Source organism: Arachis ipaensis, chromosome B2 (genome assembly GCF_059453495.1).
Source record: "Arachis ipaensis isolate K30076 ecotype BB chromosome B2, ASM5945349v1, whole genome shotgun sequence".
Lineage (NCBI taxonomy): Eukaryota > Viridiplantae > Streptophyta > Magnoliopsida > Fabales > Fabaceae > Arachis > Arachis ipaensis.
In genome coordinates, this window is record NC_142437.1 from 11965082 (window position 1) to 11983911 (window position 18830).

Sequence of the window (18830 nt, forward strand, 5' to 3'; positions counted from 1 at the left end):
TATATTTTATAAAAAGTATATATATTCATCTTAAGTTTTATCACCAAAAATACATTTTAGTGTTAAAACTTGGTTTGGTAAAATTTTTACTTTTTAAAAGTATAGTATTTATGTTTGGTAAATCAAATTAAAAAAGACTTTTAATAACACAAGTAAAAATAATTACATTTAATAAAATAACTTTTAAAATTTAAAAATACTATAAAAGACATAAATTTAAATGTTAAATTTAAAATATATGAAGTTATATTAGACTTCTAAATTTTTTAAAAAATTTCATCTTAAATATTTTTAAAAATATTTTGATCTTTTAAAAATTACAAGTACATGATTTTTTATTTAATAAACACAAAATGAAAAACTTGTGCTTTTATCAAAGCAAGTCTAAATTAAATTAAAGCCCAACATTGCAATATTATGATTTTGATGAGTTACTGTTACTAGTTTTGTTCGTGATGCCAACTTGCAAATAGCAATGCAAGCATTTCTTTGGCGATCTCTCTTTGTTGGTTTGATTTTGTGACATTTGACTTAGTTGTTGTTTTTTGCTATTGCATTGTGAACCACACAACAGGTTACCATCTTTCCAAATTTGAAGAGTATTAAAATGAAAAGCATGAAGAGTTTGAGTGGGATATGCAATAATGAATTTGAACTCCCAAAAGACTCTTTTGAAAAGTTGGAGAGCCTAGCCATTGATGAGTGTCATAAACTGGTCCATGTTTTCACTTCTAATGTGGTGGGAATATTTCAGCATGTAAGCAACTTAAGCGTTACTAATTGTAAGTCAATGAAAGCTATATTTGAGGCAGCAGCTTGGGAAAAGAAGCGAACTTCTAAGGATGCAACACCCAAGTTGCAAGATGTTCATTTTGAATCACTTCCAAAATTAGAGCATATGTTTAACATGAAGAAAAAACAGCTTCAAGAGATTCTTAAGTTAAACAATTTGCATAAGATATGGGTTCAAGATTGTAAAAGGTTGGAAAACATATTTTCTGCTCCTGTCGCTAAAACACTTGAAAATAATCTTGAAGAGCTTGTGGTCTCGGATTGCTCTCAATTGAGGGAAATTGTTTCCAAGAAAGAAGATGCCAGCAGTCTTACTGAATTGAACTTTTTGAAACTTGCAACCATCAAATTTTTGAGACTACCAAAATTCAAGGATTTCTATCCAGGAGCTTATGGAATAAATTTTTCAGCACTCAACAACTTGTCTATTGAACAATGTGACAACTTGGAACCATTCAAAGAAGAAGAAATCATAGATGAACAAAAAAAGCCTGCCCTCTTTCCTGAAACGGTAATAACATTACCTTCAAACTCTTATTTCTATTGTTATTTCATAATAGCAGAAGAAAAATAAATTAGAATAAAATAAAATTGATTAGATTCAATGGGCGTGGTTGTAAATTAAACTCTTTTACATTATCATCAAATAAAAATGTCCCTGAGGTTTGAGAGAAAATTATGGGTCTAAGATGAGTATATATATATATATCTTATGCTCTATTATTAATTACTAGGGACATGTTTTGTTTATTCTTTTTTGGATTTAACCTTCAACCATTGAAAAAAAAATTTCATGATCGCATGAAATTTTACAAAGTCAAAATATCGTCACAATTAAACCCCAATTAAAATGACGTAGAATACGTGTATGAATTTGCATTTTGATATATTTAACTTCATGCATGCTAAATTAATTTTTCTGTGATGATTTATTTCATGTAGGTAATGAACAATTTGAAGTCAATTCAAGTTGAGTCGAGACATGCAACGTCATCGACTAACTATGATTATCGAAAGGATAATCTAGAAGAGCTTCAATTATCTGGACTGAAAGATACTAAAATTCTGTATTCTTTCCTTTATAGCAATCCTAATATGAAGAATCTATGCTTGAATAATGGTTCTTTTCGAGAATTGGTGCCTCTTGAAAGGCTTGCTAAGATTGAAAGCTTAGGAGTTGTTCCACAGCTGAAAAGCTTGAAGCTAACATATCTACTTTATCTTGAGAACATTGGCTTCGAAAGAGACCCCATTCTTCAAAGGATAGAGTCATTGGTTTTTCAAAAATGCCCAAGTTTGAAAACCATAGCACCTTCTGATGTATTTCTCTCTAACTTGACAAAGCTTGAAGTGGTTGACTGTAAAAGATTAAAATATTTAATGTCACCATCAACTGCTAGCAGCTTGGGTCAACTCAACACCATGAAGGTAATTAATTGTGAATCTCTTGAGGAAATTGTATCAGAGGAAGGACAAGAAGGAAGAGAAGAAGATAATAAAGACAAATATGACATCATTTTCAAACAACTGACGACAATTGAACTTGTGTCTCTCAAGCGCCTTGAAAGCTTTTGCAGGTCCAAGAGTTGTGCGTTTCAGTTTCCATCATTAGAGAAATTTGTGGTGAGTGCTTGTCCCAAATTGAAAAGTTTCTCCCAAGAAGAACACATGGAACCACTGCCCAAGTTGGGAAAAGTATATGTTGTCCATGAAAAAGACAAGGTGGAAGCGTACTGGACAAACAATTTACAAGAAACAATACGAGATATATTCAACAAAAAGGTATTGTCTAAATAAATTATTTGACTCGAATAAGATTGTTTGAATTAGAGGTAAAGAATAATATAGGAAATATAATTGTAAATTTAATATAATGACAGATATTTTTCAAAGGCATGGAGGAATTAAGTGTTTCTGATCATCCTCATCTACAACAACTATGGACATGCAAAGAAGCAGGCCTTCAACAAGAATTGTTTAACAATTTGAAATCTTTGAAGCTGAGTGGTTGTGAGTTCGAACCATACGCAATTCCATCAAATGTTCTTTTTAGTTTCAAGAACCTAAAAGAATTGGAAGTGTATAGCTGCGACAAAATAACAGGGATTTTTGAAATGAATGATACTAAGATCAAGGAAACATCGTTCCAACTGAAGAAGCTAACTTTGATATCGCTTCCAAATGTGAGACATGTGTGGAACCCGGAAAAACAAGGAATTCTCAGCTTCAAAAGTCTACAAATAGTGACTGTCAATGGCTGTGAGGATTTGAGAACCCTATTTCCTATAGCCTTGGCCAGAGATCTTAAGAAGCTTGAGGAACTTCATGTTAGATCTTGTGATGAGTTACCCAACATTGTTGAAGCAGAAGAAGCTGGAACTGTTGATGAAAATCTTGTGTTTCCTTGTTTAACCACATTGGAATTGTGCTATTTGCCAAATCTTACAGGCTTTTGCTCTCAGAAGTTTACTCTGGAATGCCCTAAGTTAAATTGCTTAGAGGTATATGATTGCAACGATCAACTGGAGCTATTTCAGAGTCAACGAGACGAAAACCAAAACAGCACTTCAACTGCTAAGCAACCACTTTTCATGAATATAAAGGTAAATAATTTATATTGTTATTTATTATTTGTTATAATATCCTCTAAGGTGAAAGTATTTTATTATAACAACTTTTGAGTTTCATTATTCTATTTTAATAATGATTAACTTTTCATTTTATATTTATGAGTCATTTTATTTTATAGGATTTAGATCTCATACTAGTATTTTTACTCCTAAATTTTTTAAAATTACGTTCTACTTTGTTCTGAAAGTATAGATTATGCATGGCACAAAAGATTTATAAAATCAAACTATTTTTACAAAAAAACGTTGTAAATTGACAAAAGTCTCTGGCTAAGAAGACCAAGGTATCTGTAGATAAAAAATCAAATAATAAAATTTTTAGTTATTATTTTTATATGAAAAAGTCTAATTTTTATTAATAATTAATTTTAACATTCGTTATCTAAAATTTAAAATAATTTAACGTGTATACTTTTGCATTTAATTAGGTGTTACCTATTAAGTTTGTTGCACAAATAGAGAGAGAAAGATAAAGATGAAGAATTAGAGTGAGAGTGAGAGTTTGTTAATTTTAGAAGGAACATTTTTATTTTAATTATAAAAAAATATCGGATAACATATTTTGATTTGTCGTAAAGTAAAAATAGTAGAGAGAAGTAGAAAAATGGAGAGAGCTAGATGAGAGAATTTAGGAAGGAAGTTTATTAATTTAAAAAAAAAATATTTTCTCTCAATTTTAATAAGAAAGTGTCATGTGTCATATGTCATATTTGATTATTAAATTAGATAGTAATATATGATACATAATATATGTATATTTCAATTTTAATTTTAATATTTTAATTTTAATGCAATTAAAGAATGTCATGTTATACATTTTGATTGTCAAATTAGTAATTAGTCATTAATATTGATAATGATATATAAAATAAATAGAGTAGTTGAAAGAATGAGAGAAATAGAGAAAGGAAGAGGAAGAACAGGAGAACTCTTTAATTTTGGATGGAAAAATTTGTTTCAATTGCAATGAGGGAGTAACATGTGGCACATTTTGGTTGTAAAATTAGTAAAGATGATGGAGGAATTTTATAATTTTGGAGGGAAAGATTTAATTTCAATAATAATGAGAGAGTGACATGTAGTACATTTTTGTTATAAAATTAGTAAGGAGGAGAGAAAAATTTCTTAATTTTAAAAAGAAAGATTTAATTCTAATTATAATAAAATAATGACATGTGACATATTTTGGTTCTAAAATTAGAGATATATAATAGATTTATATTCTTAATGTTACTTGCACTATTTCAAAAATAAATAGTAACTTAAAACTCATTTTATCAATTATGTTGAATGACATACACACTTTTGAATTTGAAAAGAGTATTCGATAAATACTCATTTTTTTTTTTATATTTTCTGATGTGAAAAAAACATTATTGTATGTTTTTCACTTTCTTTTAATTTTTTTTCTCTGTTTTCTAATGAAGAAGTCTGCAAATTAAATTTTGTTTTAAATGATTGTTTATATAATTAATCATATAAAATTAATTTATGCGCTTTTAGATTATTTGATTAAAAAGATATTAATACTTATTTGAGTAATACACCAAAAGTTAGTTTTATTAAAACCTAAACCATATATGATAATTACAGTAAAGTATTTTTATTTCCTACATTTAGGGTTAATTTTAATGTTATTTCTAATGTCTAAATCGTTCTATTTAAATTCTTAACATTTTAAAATTGACTCAATATTTTCTTGTCATTAGGGATTAACAGAGTTGACGGCGGGATAAAATAGAAACGATTTTAAAATATTAGGGACTTAAATAGGACAAAAACGTTGGAGATAAAAACGATACATAGAAATAAATTTTAATTTTATTCTTTAATAATATCAATTTTTTACTGTACATAGTTATTCAATTATTTTTTAATTACATCTAAATAAATTACACTTAATCATATTACTTTTATTCTAAATAAATTTATTTTTTTATAATTTTACTCTTAAAAATTTTTTATTCTTTATGAAATATTTGTAGAATGATATTAATAGTTTAATACTTATTTGAATAATACACAAAAAGTTAGTTTTAGTAAACCTTAAACCTAAATCCTAATGATAGTTATTTTGTAAACGCTATATAATAATTGTCTATATCTAAAATAATTGATACTTATTAGAGTCAATGGGCTAACAAATTTACAATTTTGAAATAATTAGTTGTTACTTTTTATAATCCTAAGCTTCAAAAAGTTATTTATACTTATCAACCGTTTCTGTCATAGGATATTTCCAAGATGGAAAATTTGACTCTGAATTGGAGACACACTCAAGCTTTAAGTTCATGGTTGACAAAATTGAATAACGAAAATCTTGAGAGTTTGAATGAACTTTCCCTTCTTGATGATGATGAGAAAAGGAACTCTAATGTGCCAGTTGAATTATTTGAGAAGACACCCAACTTGGAAACGCTGCGAGTAAGCTTTTACTGTGATGAAAACCTCAAAAATATATTTCCCTCCCATGATGAAGCTACTAATAAGGAGATTCTTGGAAACGTGAAAGAATTGAAGCTATCCAACTTAGATGAGTTGAAATCCATCAGTGGAGTAGAATTCTTGTCAAAGCAACTGCGTCTATTCGATGTTTATTATTGTCCAAAATTGACAACAATATTGCTACAATCTTGCTCCTTTCTGAAAGAACTGCACATACAATCGTGTGATGCAATGCTGCGTCTATTCACATCTTCAACAGCGAAAATGCTAATACACCTTGAGGAGTTGCAAGTTCAGAGTTGTGAATCATTGAAAGAAATCGTGGGGGAAGAACAGCAGAGTGCTATGACGGAAGACGAAGTTGAATTTAAGCAGCTAGAGAGGATAACCCTTCGATCTTTGGAAAGCCTGGAATGCTTTTATTCAGGGAATGTCACTCTGAAGTTGCCATCTCTCATTCAACTGGACATTGTGAATTGCTCCAAGATGAAAGTTTTCTCTCATGGAAATGTCGGCGTTTCTAGAAGCATTCAAGTTTCTTACAACTACTCCAGTGATGATTTGGTCTTCCTCCGTGATCTTAATAATGCCGCTCTAGTAGTATTGCAGTCTCTAAGTCAGGTAATAAATAAGGATTGGATTTAGATCCTCTAAAGTTTGAATTTCAGGTTAGAGACTTCTACCCTTTAATAGTTTCTCTTTCATATTTATTTTTGGTCTCACCTATAAAATAAATGGTGAGAGATTATATTTTACTCTCTAAAGTGAAATTCAAGTTTTAGAAGATCCAAATCCAATAAATAAAAACCCTTCTCCAAATAAAATTTTACTATGTGCCACTTTGAAATATTTTCCTTAGAAAGTTAAACACTTGGTTATATTTAACTAAGGCCAATTCTATATAGGGGTGTGTATGGGTAGAGTAAAATCGGGTTTGATGTGACCCAGATTCGCCTCGAAATATATACCGGACCTATTTATTAGACCTGAATTCGACCATAGATCCGATAAAACCTATACACTTTCGGGCCACGATTATACCGGGTAAAAATTGGGTGAAAATCGGGTCGTTAACATTAACATTACCTTGATACCTTCTTATAAGCTAGCATGTGAAAATATCTAAATTTTCAATACTCCAACCATTATTTGACATGATAAAATTCATTTAGAAAAATAAAACAAGAACTAACTCTTCTCTGAAATTAAAGTATAACCATAATCAATACTAATATTGTCTAATAACACCAAATATTTAAATAAAGACAAATAACACAATATTATGCATTAATCAGTCTAAAATCTTATGCATTTTAAATATAAAACATTAACTTATAGTCTTATAATAACTAATAACACAAAATATTAAGATTTACAATACTTAAATTCCACATAAGAATAGCCATCATCCATCACTAATAATAAAAAATATTAATTGTGTATAATGACCGGGCCACCAGGCCGATTTCGGGTGACCCGAGCCATGGCCCAGACCCGACCCGAAATAATGATCGGATCTATTTTTGAGACTCTTACCCGGCCCTAAACCCGGTGAAATCACACCAAATTAACCCCTAAAGTGTTTCGGGCCGGATCGAGTCTTCGAGTCGGATCGGACCATGCACACCTCTAATTCTATATTGTTTTTTATTTGGCATTTACTTTTTATTTAATTTATTTTTTATAGTAATTTTTAAATATTTTATTCTTTTATTTTTATATTTTAAAATTTAAAGTTAATATTTAATTTTTTTTAGTAATTAGACAATAATTTTTAGACACCATAATAAATACTTTTAACTAATTGATGAATAATTCATTTTGCGGCAATTTTAACTCAAAAATAGTATGGAAAAAACAAAAAAAAATAAATAAAAGAAACCATTAAATGAATTAATCAGATAGATTTTTAGTAATAAAATACTTGATGATAATAAAATAAATAATAAGGCTCATTTTTAAACACTCAAATAAAAGTATTAGTATTGTACTCTTTTTTAATTATATAAATTTGAATTTTTTATTTATTATTATTTATATCAGTGGTTTATATTATGATGGTTTTCAGTGGTTAAGAGAAGGGGGTTGAATCTTAACTCCTTTTTCACTTTAGAACACTTGCTAGTCTTTGAAACAACTTCTGGAAATTTTTTTATTTTTGTCTCGTCCCTAGCCACGAGACTTTTATTTTTGTCTCGTCACTTGGCACGAGATATTTTTCGGTTTTATCTCCTGTGCAGTAGAAACAGAAATGGAGTAGAAGAAAGAGAATATTACACCCAGATATATCCCGGTTCAGCTGCTAAGTGCAGTGCAGCCTACATCCAGTCTCCATCACAACAATGATGGAATTTCACTATAATCTTCTTTGATTACAGACTGTAAAGTGCTAACCCAACTTACAAGGGGATTCCCACAGAATCATGAAACACAACATAGATGAACAAAGGATCTCTATGGACATCTATGGCTTTTTCTTTTAATTTTGCACTCTCTGCCTTTTTCCGCTCTATGGCTTTTTCATACAAACCTCACTATTTGCCTTTTTCCATGAGACTCAAGACATGACAAAATTAAACAGAATAATACAAAACAGAATACATTGAAGGAGAAGAAAAACTGTTAGCTCAAGTAGCTCTGAGAATTTTGTGCCTTGCACTCTCACACTTTCTCCTTGTTTCAAGCCCTGGCTGTTCACCCTTACTTATAGGGAGAAGGCTCCACAGTTGAAACCAAACAAACCAAGCTAAGCTTCTTCTTCTTCAAACAGAACCGGTTCGGCCAGAGAGAGAGAAGAGATAACCCATGCAAAACCCAACATGCAATTACCTCTAGTCCTTCCTTGGTCATCAATCTTCATCAATCTGAGCCCTTCATCCTTGCCTTGCTCTCCAAGATGAACTTCTGGCCCTTGATGCTTCATGATGATGATAGCTTTATCTGCTCCAATCTCTGCCTCTTCCATCACGTAGCCACCCTAGCTACTTTCTGTGGTGGTTGAGTAGAATCAGAGACAAGCCATCCCTCCAAGATTTTCTCCTAGCTGGCCGAAATCTTCTTCAACCATTTTTTGTATGGAGAAGCCAAGATCTCATCACCAAATCTTACCATAAGTGATAAGAATCTCAGCCACTACATTTTTATGTTTTCTTTTTCTTGCCATCATTATAATGGTCTTTAGGCGTGCTTCTTCCTCTCTTCGGTATCTAGTCATGACTTCCATGGTTTGCTGTGTAATGACCGAATAGAGAAGAAAGAAATGAGAGAGAAGAAAGAGAAATTATGAACAATAATTAATGAAGCAAAGAAAGAGAATAAAGGTGAATTGATTTTCCACTCCCTTTGCTGAGCAACGTGTAGCTTAATGATGTCTATCAAATCAAAGTCCAACTCTCTCTCATGTTTCCAATGCATGTATTAACTTCACTTTAATGAAATTTGAATTCCACTAGAAATGGATTCTGTTGGAAGCTTGTAGCATATTTAAAAAATGGTTTTATTAAGTTAAAGAAATGCATTGTGCCCCCCGTTCCCTTTAGTTTCGGACCAGCCTCTTTGTTGGGCTTTTAATTTTGGTTTCCTGGCCCAAATTATCGTAAATTGCTTCAGCCAAAATAATTTAGACAATGTGTTCCAAGGCTGAGCTTCAATTAGCATATTTTGGGCTTGCCAATTTTCTTTTCTTTTGGCCCAAATCAATTTAGCCATAGTGATTAAGAATTTATATCTATGCTGAATATTTTTCATCAAATTGGGCTTGTAAATTTCTTTTACTTTCGGCCCAATTCATACCTACACAACAAAATAAATTAATTAACATATATTATATTAATAATTTTACTGTTAATAATGTTTGATCATCATCAATTTAAAATTAGAGTTTTTCAAACTCATCAATCTCCCCCTTGATGACAAACATTATTAAAAATTGAAATGGAAAGAAATTAAAGATTAGAGTAAAGAGTACTCCCGTTGAATATTTGAATTTCTCCCCCTTTCTAATTGTCACATGACTCCCCCTTAATATATACCAGTTTTACCAAGGGAAGCTCCAACTTGTAACAATTTTTATCAAGCCTAAGGCAACTATGTTATTCAACATATAAAATTTTGTAATGTTGAATAGCTTGATTTATGAGCAGAGTTGTATGATAATCAAAACTCATTTGTTATCAATAATTTGATTTTCTGCTCAATCACATACAAAAACAATTTTGTACAAACAAAACTTGATGTTACCTGAAGCTGTTTTTAAGTGATTTAAAAATATTTTTCCAATTAACAAATCAGAGAAAAAATAATTATAGTAAGGAAAATATTTCTAATCAAGCCTGATCCTTTTAAACCATAGCAATTTTCAAACTTCATGTTTATATCACAGTTTAAAGGAACTGTCAAAGAAAATCCAAAACAGCAATCATTTTATCAAGATAAGTCAAATGTATCAAAAACAGTAATCAAACATTTTACCAAGATAAAGTTAAATTACAACAAACATCAAAGCATCAAGCAAACATCAAAGCATCAAACATTAGTATTCATCAATAATCAAGATAGAACAAATGCATTATTATCAACATCATACATATAACCACAACAGAATATTGAAACTTAAAACAAAGGAGATCATGAATCCTCTCAAGGATTTCATCCCTGTTTTGTTAATTTCAATTTTCAGCATCATTTCTCCCCCTTTTAGCATCAAGGGGGCACTTGCAAAAGATGACATAGCAAACACAATATCCAAAGTATATCCAAAAGATCAATAGTGTTTCACAGTGTCATATATCTAGAACCAAAACAAACTACCATAGTATCTTATTGAGCCTAAACATGCCAAATACCAACGAGAATAAAAGAAACAGTGACTAATCATCAGACAGGTGAAACTCAGATTCCTCAGCCTCCTCTTCACTAGCAGCACCCAACTCCTCCTCAAGGCTCTCTAGCATCAGACTTACCCTCTCCTTGCACCTCATCCAAGCTCTCTCATTTTCATAGGCTAGCTTGCGTGCCGCCTTGTGGGATTGCGCCATGAGTTCTGACATGTTTGAAAATTCAGTGAGAATTTCCTTGATTGATTCGGTTGCCTTGGAGGACTCAGGCCGACTCTCAAAGTCACTATCCGAGGCTCCTGATTTCTTCCCCTTTGTTCCCTTCGTAGCTCCTCCTCCTTTGATCATAGATACCTTATTTTCTACAGCCTCATTTAAAAGATCAACTTTAAAATATTCAAAAATACTTGTTAAAAATATGCCATAAGACATATTCGCCTTTTTGGTGCTCTTAACTGATTCCCACATGTGTCTGATCATAATGTAACCAAATGATATAGGAGTATATGTAACAAGAGCAAAGAGTATGAGAGAGTCAGAGAATGTTACTCTATTATGGGATCCGCTTTGAGGGGTCAGGATGTGAGTGATGATCCTGTGAAGCAGAGAGTTGGTGGGACCGAGGGCTTTGTGGGACGGAGTTGTGCCATCTAAGCCAGATAAATTTTCATAGATGTGTTGGAGGACAATCCTATGGGTGACGCCGACCTGGGCGTCCCACTTCTCAGCCATATACGCCCTTGGCCTTTCTTCTTTGTAGCCTAGAGCCATCCCAAAGGTTACAGTGTCCAGAGTTATGTGAACCCTCTTCACATAAGAGTGAATGGTGCCATCAATCAGTCACATGTTGGCATAGAACTCACGTACCAAACCGGGGTAAACCGGTTTCTGGATGTAGAGCAGTGGTGTCCATTGAAGAGACTCAAACAGAGAAGACACATTGATCCCTTTGATGGTGAGTGAGTCGAGATTAACGAGATAGGTGGCACAGAGATGGCATTTTTTCAGAACCTCCTTATGGAACTCATAGGAAGCGCAAGAGTCGAACCTAGACGGATTGTAGTGAGAGTGTGATTTGTGGAACTTGTTCTTGAAATCCAATGATTCCAAGTTTGCTGGCTCCCTGGTGTTATTCAAGGCAAACCCTTTGGTTTTCTGAGTACTCTTTCCGGGTGTGGTCCTTTTTGGTGGTGAGTGCGGCGGTGATGGAATGGAAGAGGTGTGCGATTCTTCTTCTTCAGGCACGGGAACCTTTTCTTTCTTCTTCCTTGAAGAGGTTTTCTTGGCAATGACTTTGGTTCTCATGGTGTCCGTGTGTTTGGATGGTGGTGAGGGAGAGGATGAAGATGTAGAATGAATATGGATGTGGGTGTAAGTTTGAGGTGTGGTCAGTTTTTGAGAGAGTAGAATCCTTTCACTTTTTCTAGGAGCAGTTTTCTTTTTCATGGTAATGAAAATGAAGAAGTGGGAGATAAAGGGATGAATAGGAACCGAATTGAGTGAGGGTGGAGGGAGGTTAGGACGCATTAAATGTGGAGGGAGAGAGAATATGAGGGAGTTAATGCACAAGGTGGGCGGTTATTACCCAAGGTGGTTTCCATTTATTTGAAATAAACTGAAAGGTGGTTTCCTAGAATCAAGGGATTAGTTGAGGGAAAGATTTGATTTGACACTATCCTCTTCCAATAAGATTTGATGAGACAACAAAAGAATTGTGATTTTTAAAAAAAAATGAGGAACTAACAAAACGGTCAGAGTGGGGTCAAGAAATTTTGGTGGGGCCCATTAGCGTTACTTTCTGCGCAGTCTCCTCCTTGATCATAGCCCATTCCACACGTTCTGTTTTTATCTCCTGCTTTCCTACGAGATAAAACTGAGTAGAATCAAAATTTCACAAATTATCAACAGAACTTAAATCAATCATTCCCAAGCTTTTTCTTAACGAACAGAATCTGTCTTCACAGAGGGATTTTGTGAAAATGTCAACAAGTTGGTCTTCAGACTTTACAAATTGAATATCAATAGTATCCTTTTGCACATGTTCTCTAATGAAATGATATTTTATTTCAATGTGCTTTGTTCTTGAGTGCAAAACAGGATTTTTTGAAATATTTATAGCACTCATATTATCACAAAATAAGGGTATACTATTGATCTTTAATTTGTAATCTTCCAACTGCGTTTTTAGCCAAATTAATTGTGAACAACATGCAGATGCGAAAATATATTCTGCTTCAGCTGTGGATAGAGCCAATGTGGCTTGTCTTTTGCTTGACCACATGTTGAGTGAGCTTCCAAGGAAGCAACACATGCCGGAGGTGCTCCTTCTATCCACTCTATCTCCCGCATAGTCTGCATCACAAAACCCTACTACACAAAACTCATAAGATTTTGGGTACCATAAACCATATTCACTAGTTCCCTTGATGTATCTAATGATGCGCTTAACGGCTGAAAGATGGGATTCCTTTGGGTGAGATTGAAACCTTAAGCATACACCCACACTTTGAACAATGTCCGGTCTAGAGGATGTAAGATACATGAGTGATCCTATCATACCTCTATACCTTGTTTCATCCACATCTTTTCCATCATCATCCTTTTCAAGTTTAGTGTTTGGATGCATTGGAGTTCCCATAGGTTTGGAATTTTCTAGGCCAAATTTTTTGATTAATTCTTTAGCATACTTTCCTTGGTGAATAAAAGTACCACTAGGAGTTTGTTTAATTTGGAGGTCAAGAAAGAAAGTTAGCTCTCCCATTAAACTCATTTCAAACTCACTAGTCATGAGTTTTCCAAACTCTTCACACAAGGACTCATTGGCCGATCCAAACACAATATCATCCACATAAACTTGAACTAGAAGAATATCATCATTAGATGCTTTAATGAATAAAGTTGTGTCCGTGGTACCTCTTTGAAATTGATTTTCCAATAAGAAGGCACTAAGCCTTTCATACCAAGCTCTTGGAGCTTGTCTAAGACCATAAAGAGCCTTAGATAGTTTGAAAATATGGTTTGGAAATTTTTTATCTTCAAAATCGGGGGGCTGAGCCACATACACTTCTCTATCAATAAAGCCATTAAGGAAAGCACATTTAACATCCATTTGAAACATTTTGAAACCTTTATGGGCAGCATAGGCAAGAAGAAATCTAATTGCTTCCATTCTAGCTACTAGAGCAAAAGACTCATCAAAATCTATACCCTCTTCTTGATCGTAACCTTGGGCCACTAATTTAACCTTGTTACGAACAACTTTTCCATCCTCACCTAATTTATTTTTGAACACCCACTTAGTACCCATAACTTTCTTACTATTCAGATGAGGTACTAGTATCCAAACCTCATTCTTGTCGAATTGAGCAAGCTCTTCTTGCATGGCTTTAACCCATGATGGATCTTCAAGAGCTTGTTTGACATTGTTGGGCTCCAATTGTGACAAGAGTGCAAAATTGCTTGGTTCAGATTGCCTTTTGGTTGAGGATCTTGTGGTTACACCTTGAGAGGGATCACCAATGATAAAGTCATGAGAATAACCCCTCATGGACTTCCATTCTCTAGGCTTCCGGATTGGTGTTGAACTTTGATGAGCTTCTGTGGGTCTCACTGTTTCAGTTTCTCTTGCTAGCTCAGGAGACAAAATGGAAATATCTCATCCATTCTGACGAGACAAAACTAGACTGGCAGATTCTTTATTTTGGGCAGATTTGGGATTTTCTTTGCTTGTTCCAGCTTCTTCACAATCTGATTCATTATCTATCACAGTATTGGGAATTAAATTAGAATCATAAAAAGTAACATGTATGGATTCCTCTATGGTCCTATGTTCTTTGAGATAAATCCTATATGCCTTGCTAGTGATAGAGTATCCAACAAACATACCCTCATATGATTTTGGATCAAATTTGCCAAGATTTTCTTTGTTATTAAGCACAAAACATTTGCATCCAAAAACATGGAAATACTTAAGATTTGGAGGGGTTCCTTTCCATAGCTCATAAGGAGTTTTCTTCAACCCTTTTCTAATAATGGTCCTATTCAAAATGTAACATGCTGTATTTACAGCTTCAGCCCATAGAAACTTTGGAACCTCATTCTCACATAACATAGCCCTAGTCATCTCTTGAAGGCTTCTATTCTTTCTTTCAACAACCCCATTTTGTTGAGGTATTCTAGGGCATGAAAAATTATGAGTAATTCCAAAGTCATCACAGAATTTTTCAAAGTCTTGGTTTTCAAATTCTTTTCCGTGATCACTTCTCAAATGGGCTACTTTTAAATCTTTTTCATTTTGAATTTTCTCGCACAGGGTTGAAAAAGCACGAAAAGCATCATTTTTATGAGCAAGAAAAAATACCCAACCAAATCTAGAGTAATCATCTACCACTACCAAACCATAGTGTTTACCTCCTAGACTTTGAGTTCTTGCATTGTTGGACCAAAAAGATCAATGTGTAACATCTCTAATGGCCTTTTGGTTGAAATTCCATCTTTTGGTTTAAAAGATGATTTTACTTGTTTACCTAATTGACAAGCATCACAAGTAAGATCCTTATCAAATTTGATATTGAAAATTCCTCTAACCAAATTTTTCTTTACTAGCTTAGAAATTTGGTACATGCTAGCATGACCCAAACTTTCTATGCCATAGCCATTTTTCAGATTCAAGAGAGGTAAAACATGTTACATTTTGTTCTTTCAAGTCCTCAAGAGTCAATCCATACACATTGTTGCATCTTTTAGCTTCAAATAAAATATCCCCAGTTTTTTTCACAAACAACCAAACACACAAACTTTCTAAAAACAACTTCAAATCCTAAATCACACAATTGGCTTACACTAAGTAAATTATGTTTCAAACCATTTACAAGAAGAACATCATTTATACAAGATGAAAAGCTTTTACCAACTTTCCCAACAGCCACTATCTTTGCTTTACCATCATCACCAAAAGTGACAAGTCCTCCATCATACTCATCAAGCTTTATGAAGAAGATTGTCTTTCCGGTCATGTGCCTAGAGCATCCGATGTCCATGTACCACATATTCTCCTTCCGTTTGGATGCTAAGCACACCTGATCTATGTGATCTGCCATGAGACAATGCTGTGACTTGGTCTCGGATTCTTCATCACTGTCTGAGTCATTTTCCAAGTCCTCCCATGATGCCATCAGTCCTTTCTTCTTTCCTCCTTTTGGCTTCTCCTCCTTCTTCAACTTAGGACAATCAGATTTGAAATGCCCCGTTTCCTTGCAGTTGTAACAAGTTACTTTGCTGAGGTCTTTCTTCAGTTTTCTTGAGCTGCTCTGCCTTTGCCTTTCCCTTTGAACTTCACCATTTTTCTGAATGTTTTGGCAAACAATACAAACTCATTTTCAGAGGAGTTATCACTGGATTCATTATCCAGAGGGTTAGTCACAGAAGAAAAAGCATTTCCTTTCCTTTATGAATCTTTTTTCAAATAAGTATTTTCAAAAGCAAGTAAGTTTCCTCTCAAATCATCACAAGTGATGGAATCTAGGCTACTTCTCTCAGAAATAATTAAAGCTTTTGTTTCCCACTCTTTTGTGAGACATCTCAACACTCTCCTTACAAGCACAGAATCAGGATACGTAATTCTCAGAGCATCTAAGCCAACAATGATGATGTTGAATCTTTCAAATAGTTCATCAATGGACTCTCCTTCCTTCATTGCAAATATTTCATACTCTCTGTTCAATATATCAGTCCGAGTCTTCTTCACAATGGTGGTTCCCTCATGAGTGATTTGAAGTTTGTCCCATATTTCCTTTGCCGTTGTGCATCGTGATACCCGTCGGTATTCCTCGAAACTGATGGCACAGTTGAGCAAGTTGACAGCCTTGGCATTTAGCTCCACCTTCTTTCTATCTTCCTCGGTCCAGCTCGCTTCTGGTTTAAGAGTGACCACTCCTTCAGCACTTGTGTTAGTTGGAAATTGAGGTCCCTCCAGGATGATCTTCCAGAGTCTGTAGTCTACTACTTGCACAAAGATCTTCATTCTCTCCTTCCAATAGGTATAGTTTTTCCCATTGAAAAGAGGCGGTCTGTTGCTTGACTCTCCTTCTGTAAGGTTGTAGGACACCAGATTTAAGCCACTGCTTTCTGTCATTTGGATCTTTTCTCCAAGCTGCAAAGCTTGATCTCTTTGAGACCAAGCTCTGATACCAATTGATGGTTTTCAGTGGCTAAGAGAAAGGGGGGTTGAATCTTAGCCCCTTTTTCACTTTAGAACACTTGCTGGTCTTTGAAACAACTTCTGGAAATTTTTTTATTTTTGTCTCGTCCCTAGCCACGAGACTTTTATTTTTGTCTCGTCACTTGGCACGAGATATTTTTCGGTTTTATCTCCTGTGCAGTAGAAACAGAAATGGAGTAGAAGAAAGAGAATATTACACCCAGATATATCCCGGTTCAGCTGCTAAGTGCAGTGCAGCCTACATCCAGTCTCCATCACAACAATGATGGAATTTCACTATAATCTTCTTTGATTACAGACTGTAAAGTGCTAACCCAACTTACAAGGGGATTCCCACAGAATCATGAAACACAACATAGATAAACAAAGGATCTCTAAGGACATCTATGGTTTTTTCTTTTAATTTTGCACTCTCTGCCTTTTTTCGCTCTATGGCTTTTTCGTACAAACCTCACTGTTTGCCTTTTTCCATGAGACTCAAGACATAACAAAATTAAACAGAATAATACAAAATAGAATACATTGAAGGAGAAAAAAAACTGTTGGCTCAGGTAGCTCTGAGAACTCTGTGCCTTGCACTCTCACACTTTCTCCTTGTTTCAAGCCTTGGATGTTCACCCTTACTTATAGGGAGAAGCCTCCACGGTTGAAACCAAACAAACCAAGCTAAGCTTCTTCTTCTTCAAACAGAACCGGTTCGGCCAGAGAGAGAGAGAAGAGATAACCCATGCAAAATCTAACATGCAATTACCTCTAGTCCTTCCTTGGTCATCAATCTTCATCAATCTGAGCCCTTCATCCCTGCCTTGCTCTCCAAGATGAACTTCTGGCCCTTGATACTTCATGATGATGATAGCTTCATCTGCTCCAATCTCTGCCTCTTCCATCACGTAGCCACCCTAGCTACTTCCTGTGGTGGTTGAGCAGAATCAGAGACAAGCCATCCCTTCAAGATTTCCTCCTAGCTGGCCGAAATCTTCTTCAACCATTTTTGGTATGGAGAAGCCAAGATCTCATCACCAAATCTTACCATAAGTGATAAGAATCTCAGCCACTATATTTTTTATGTTTTCTTTTTCTTGCCATCATTGTGATGGTCTTTAGGCGTGCTTCTTCCTCTCTTCGGTGTCTAGTCATGGCTTCCATGGTTTGCTGTGTAATGACCGAATAGAGAAGAAAGAAATGAGAGAGAGGAAAGAGAAATTATGAACAATAATTAATGAAGCAAAGAAAGAGAATAAAGGTGAATTGATTTTTCACTCCCTTTGCTGAGCAACGTGTAGCTTAATGATGTCCATCAAATCAAAGTCCAACTCTCTCTCATGTTTTCAATACATGTATTAACTTCACTTTAATAAAATTTAAATTCCACTAGAAATAGATTCTGTTGGAAGCTTGTAGCATATTTAAAAAAGGGTTTTATTAAGTTAAAGAAATGCATTGTGCTCCATTCCCCTTAGTTTCGGATCAGCCTCTTTGTTGGGCTTTTAATTTTGGTTTCCTGGCCCAAATTATCACAAATTGCTTCAGCCAAAATAATTTAGACAATGTGTTCCAAGGCTGAGCTTCAATTAGCATATTTTGGACTTGCCAATTTTCTTTCCTTTCGGTCCAAATCAATTCAGCCATAATGATTAAGAATTTATATCAATGCTGAATATTTTTCATCAAATTGGACTTGTAAATTTCTTTTATTTTTGGCCCAATTCATACCTGTACAACAAAATAAATTAATTAACATATATTATATTAATAGTTTTGCTGTTAATAATGTTTGATCATCATCAATTTAAAATTAGAATTTTCCAAACTCATCATATTATGAGTTTAAAATTTAAGATTTAGAATTCAAAATTCAAAATGTATCGCACTTTTTATTTTATTTTTTGGAATGCATTAAAATTCACC

General features: G+C 33.9%; 1 protein-coding gene and 1 pseudogene across 1 annotated transcript in view; one reads left to right on the forward strand and one right to left on the reverse strand.

The window, feature by feature from the left end:
* The window catches only part of LOC107628196 (uncharacterized), a 72267-nt gene that overhangs the window by 43772 nt on the left and 9665 nt on the right, over positions 1-18830 (forward strand). The window contains exons 8-11 of the mRNA XM_088504831.1: positions 575-1303; positions 1735-2574; positions 2673-3395; positions 5655-6488. Of these exons, the coding sequence (XP_088360957.1) occupies positions 575-1303; positions 1735-2574; positions 2673-3395; positions 5655-6488 (3126 nt within the window). The remainder of the gene's footprint in view (positions 1-574; positions 1304-1734; positions 2575-2672; positions 3396-5654; positions 6489-18830) is intronic.
* LOC148573042 (secreted RxLR effector protein 161 pseudogene) lies at positions 12594-13328 on the reverse strand (annotated as a pseudogene).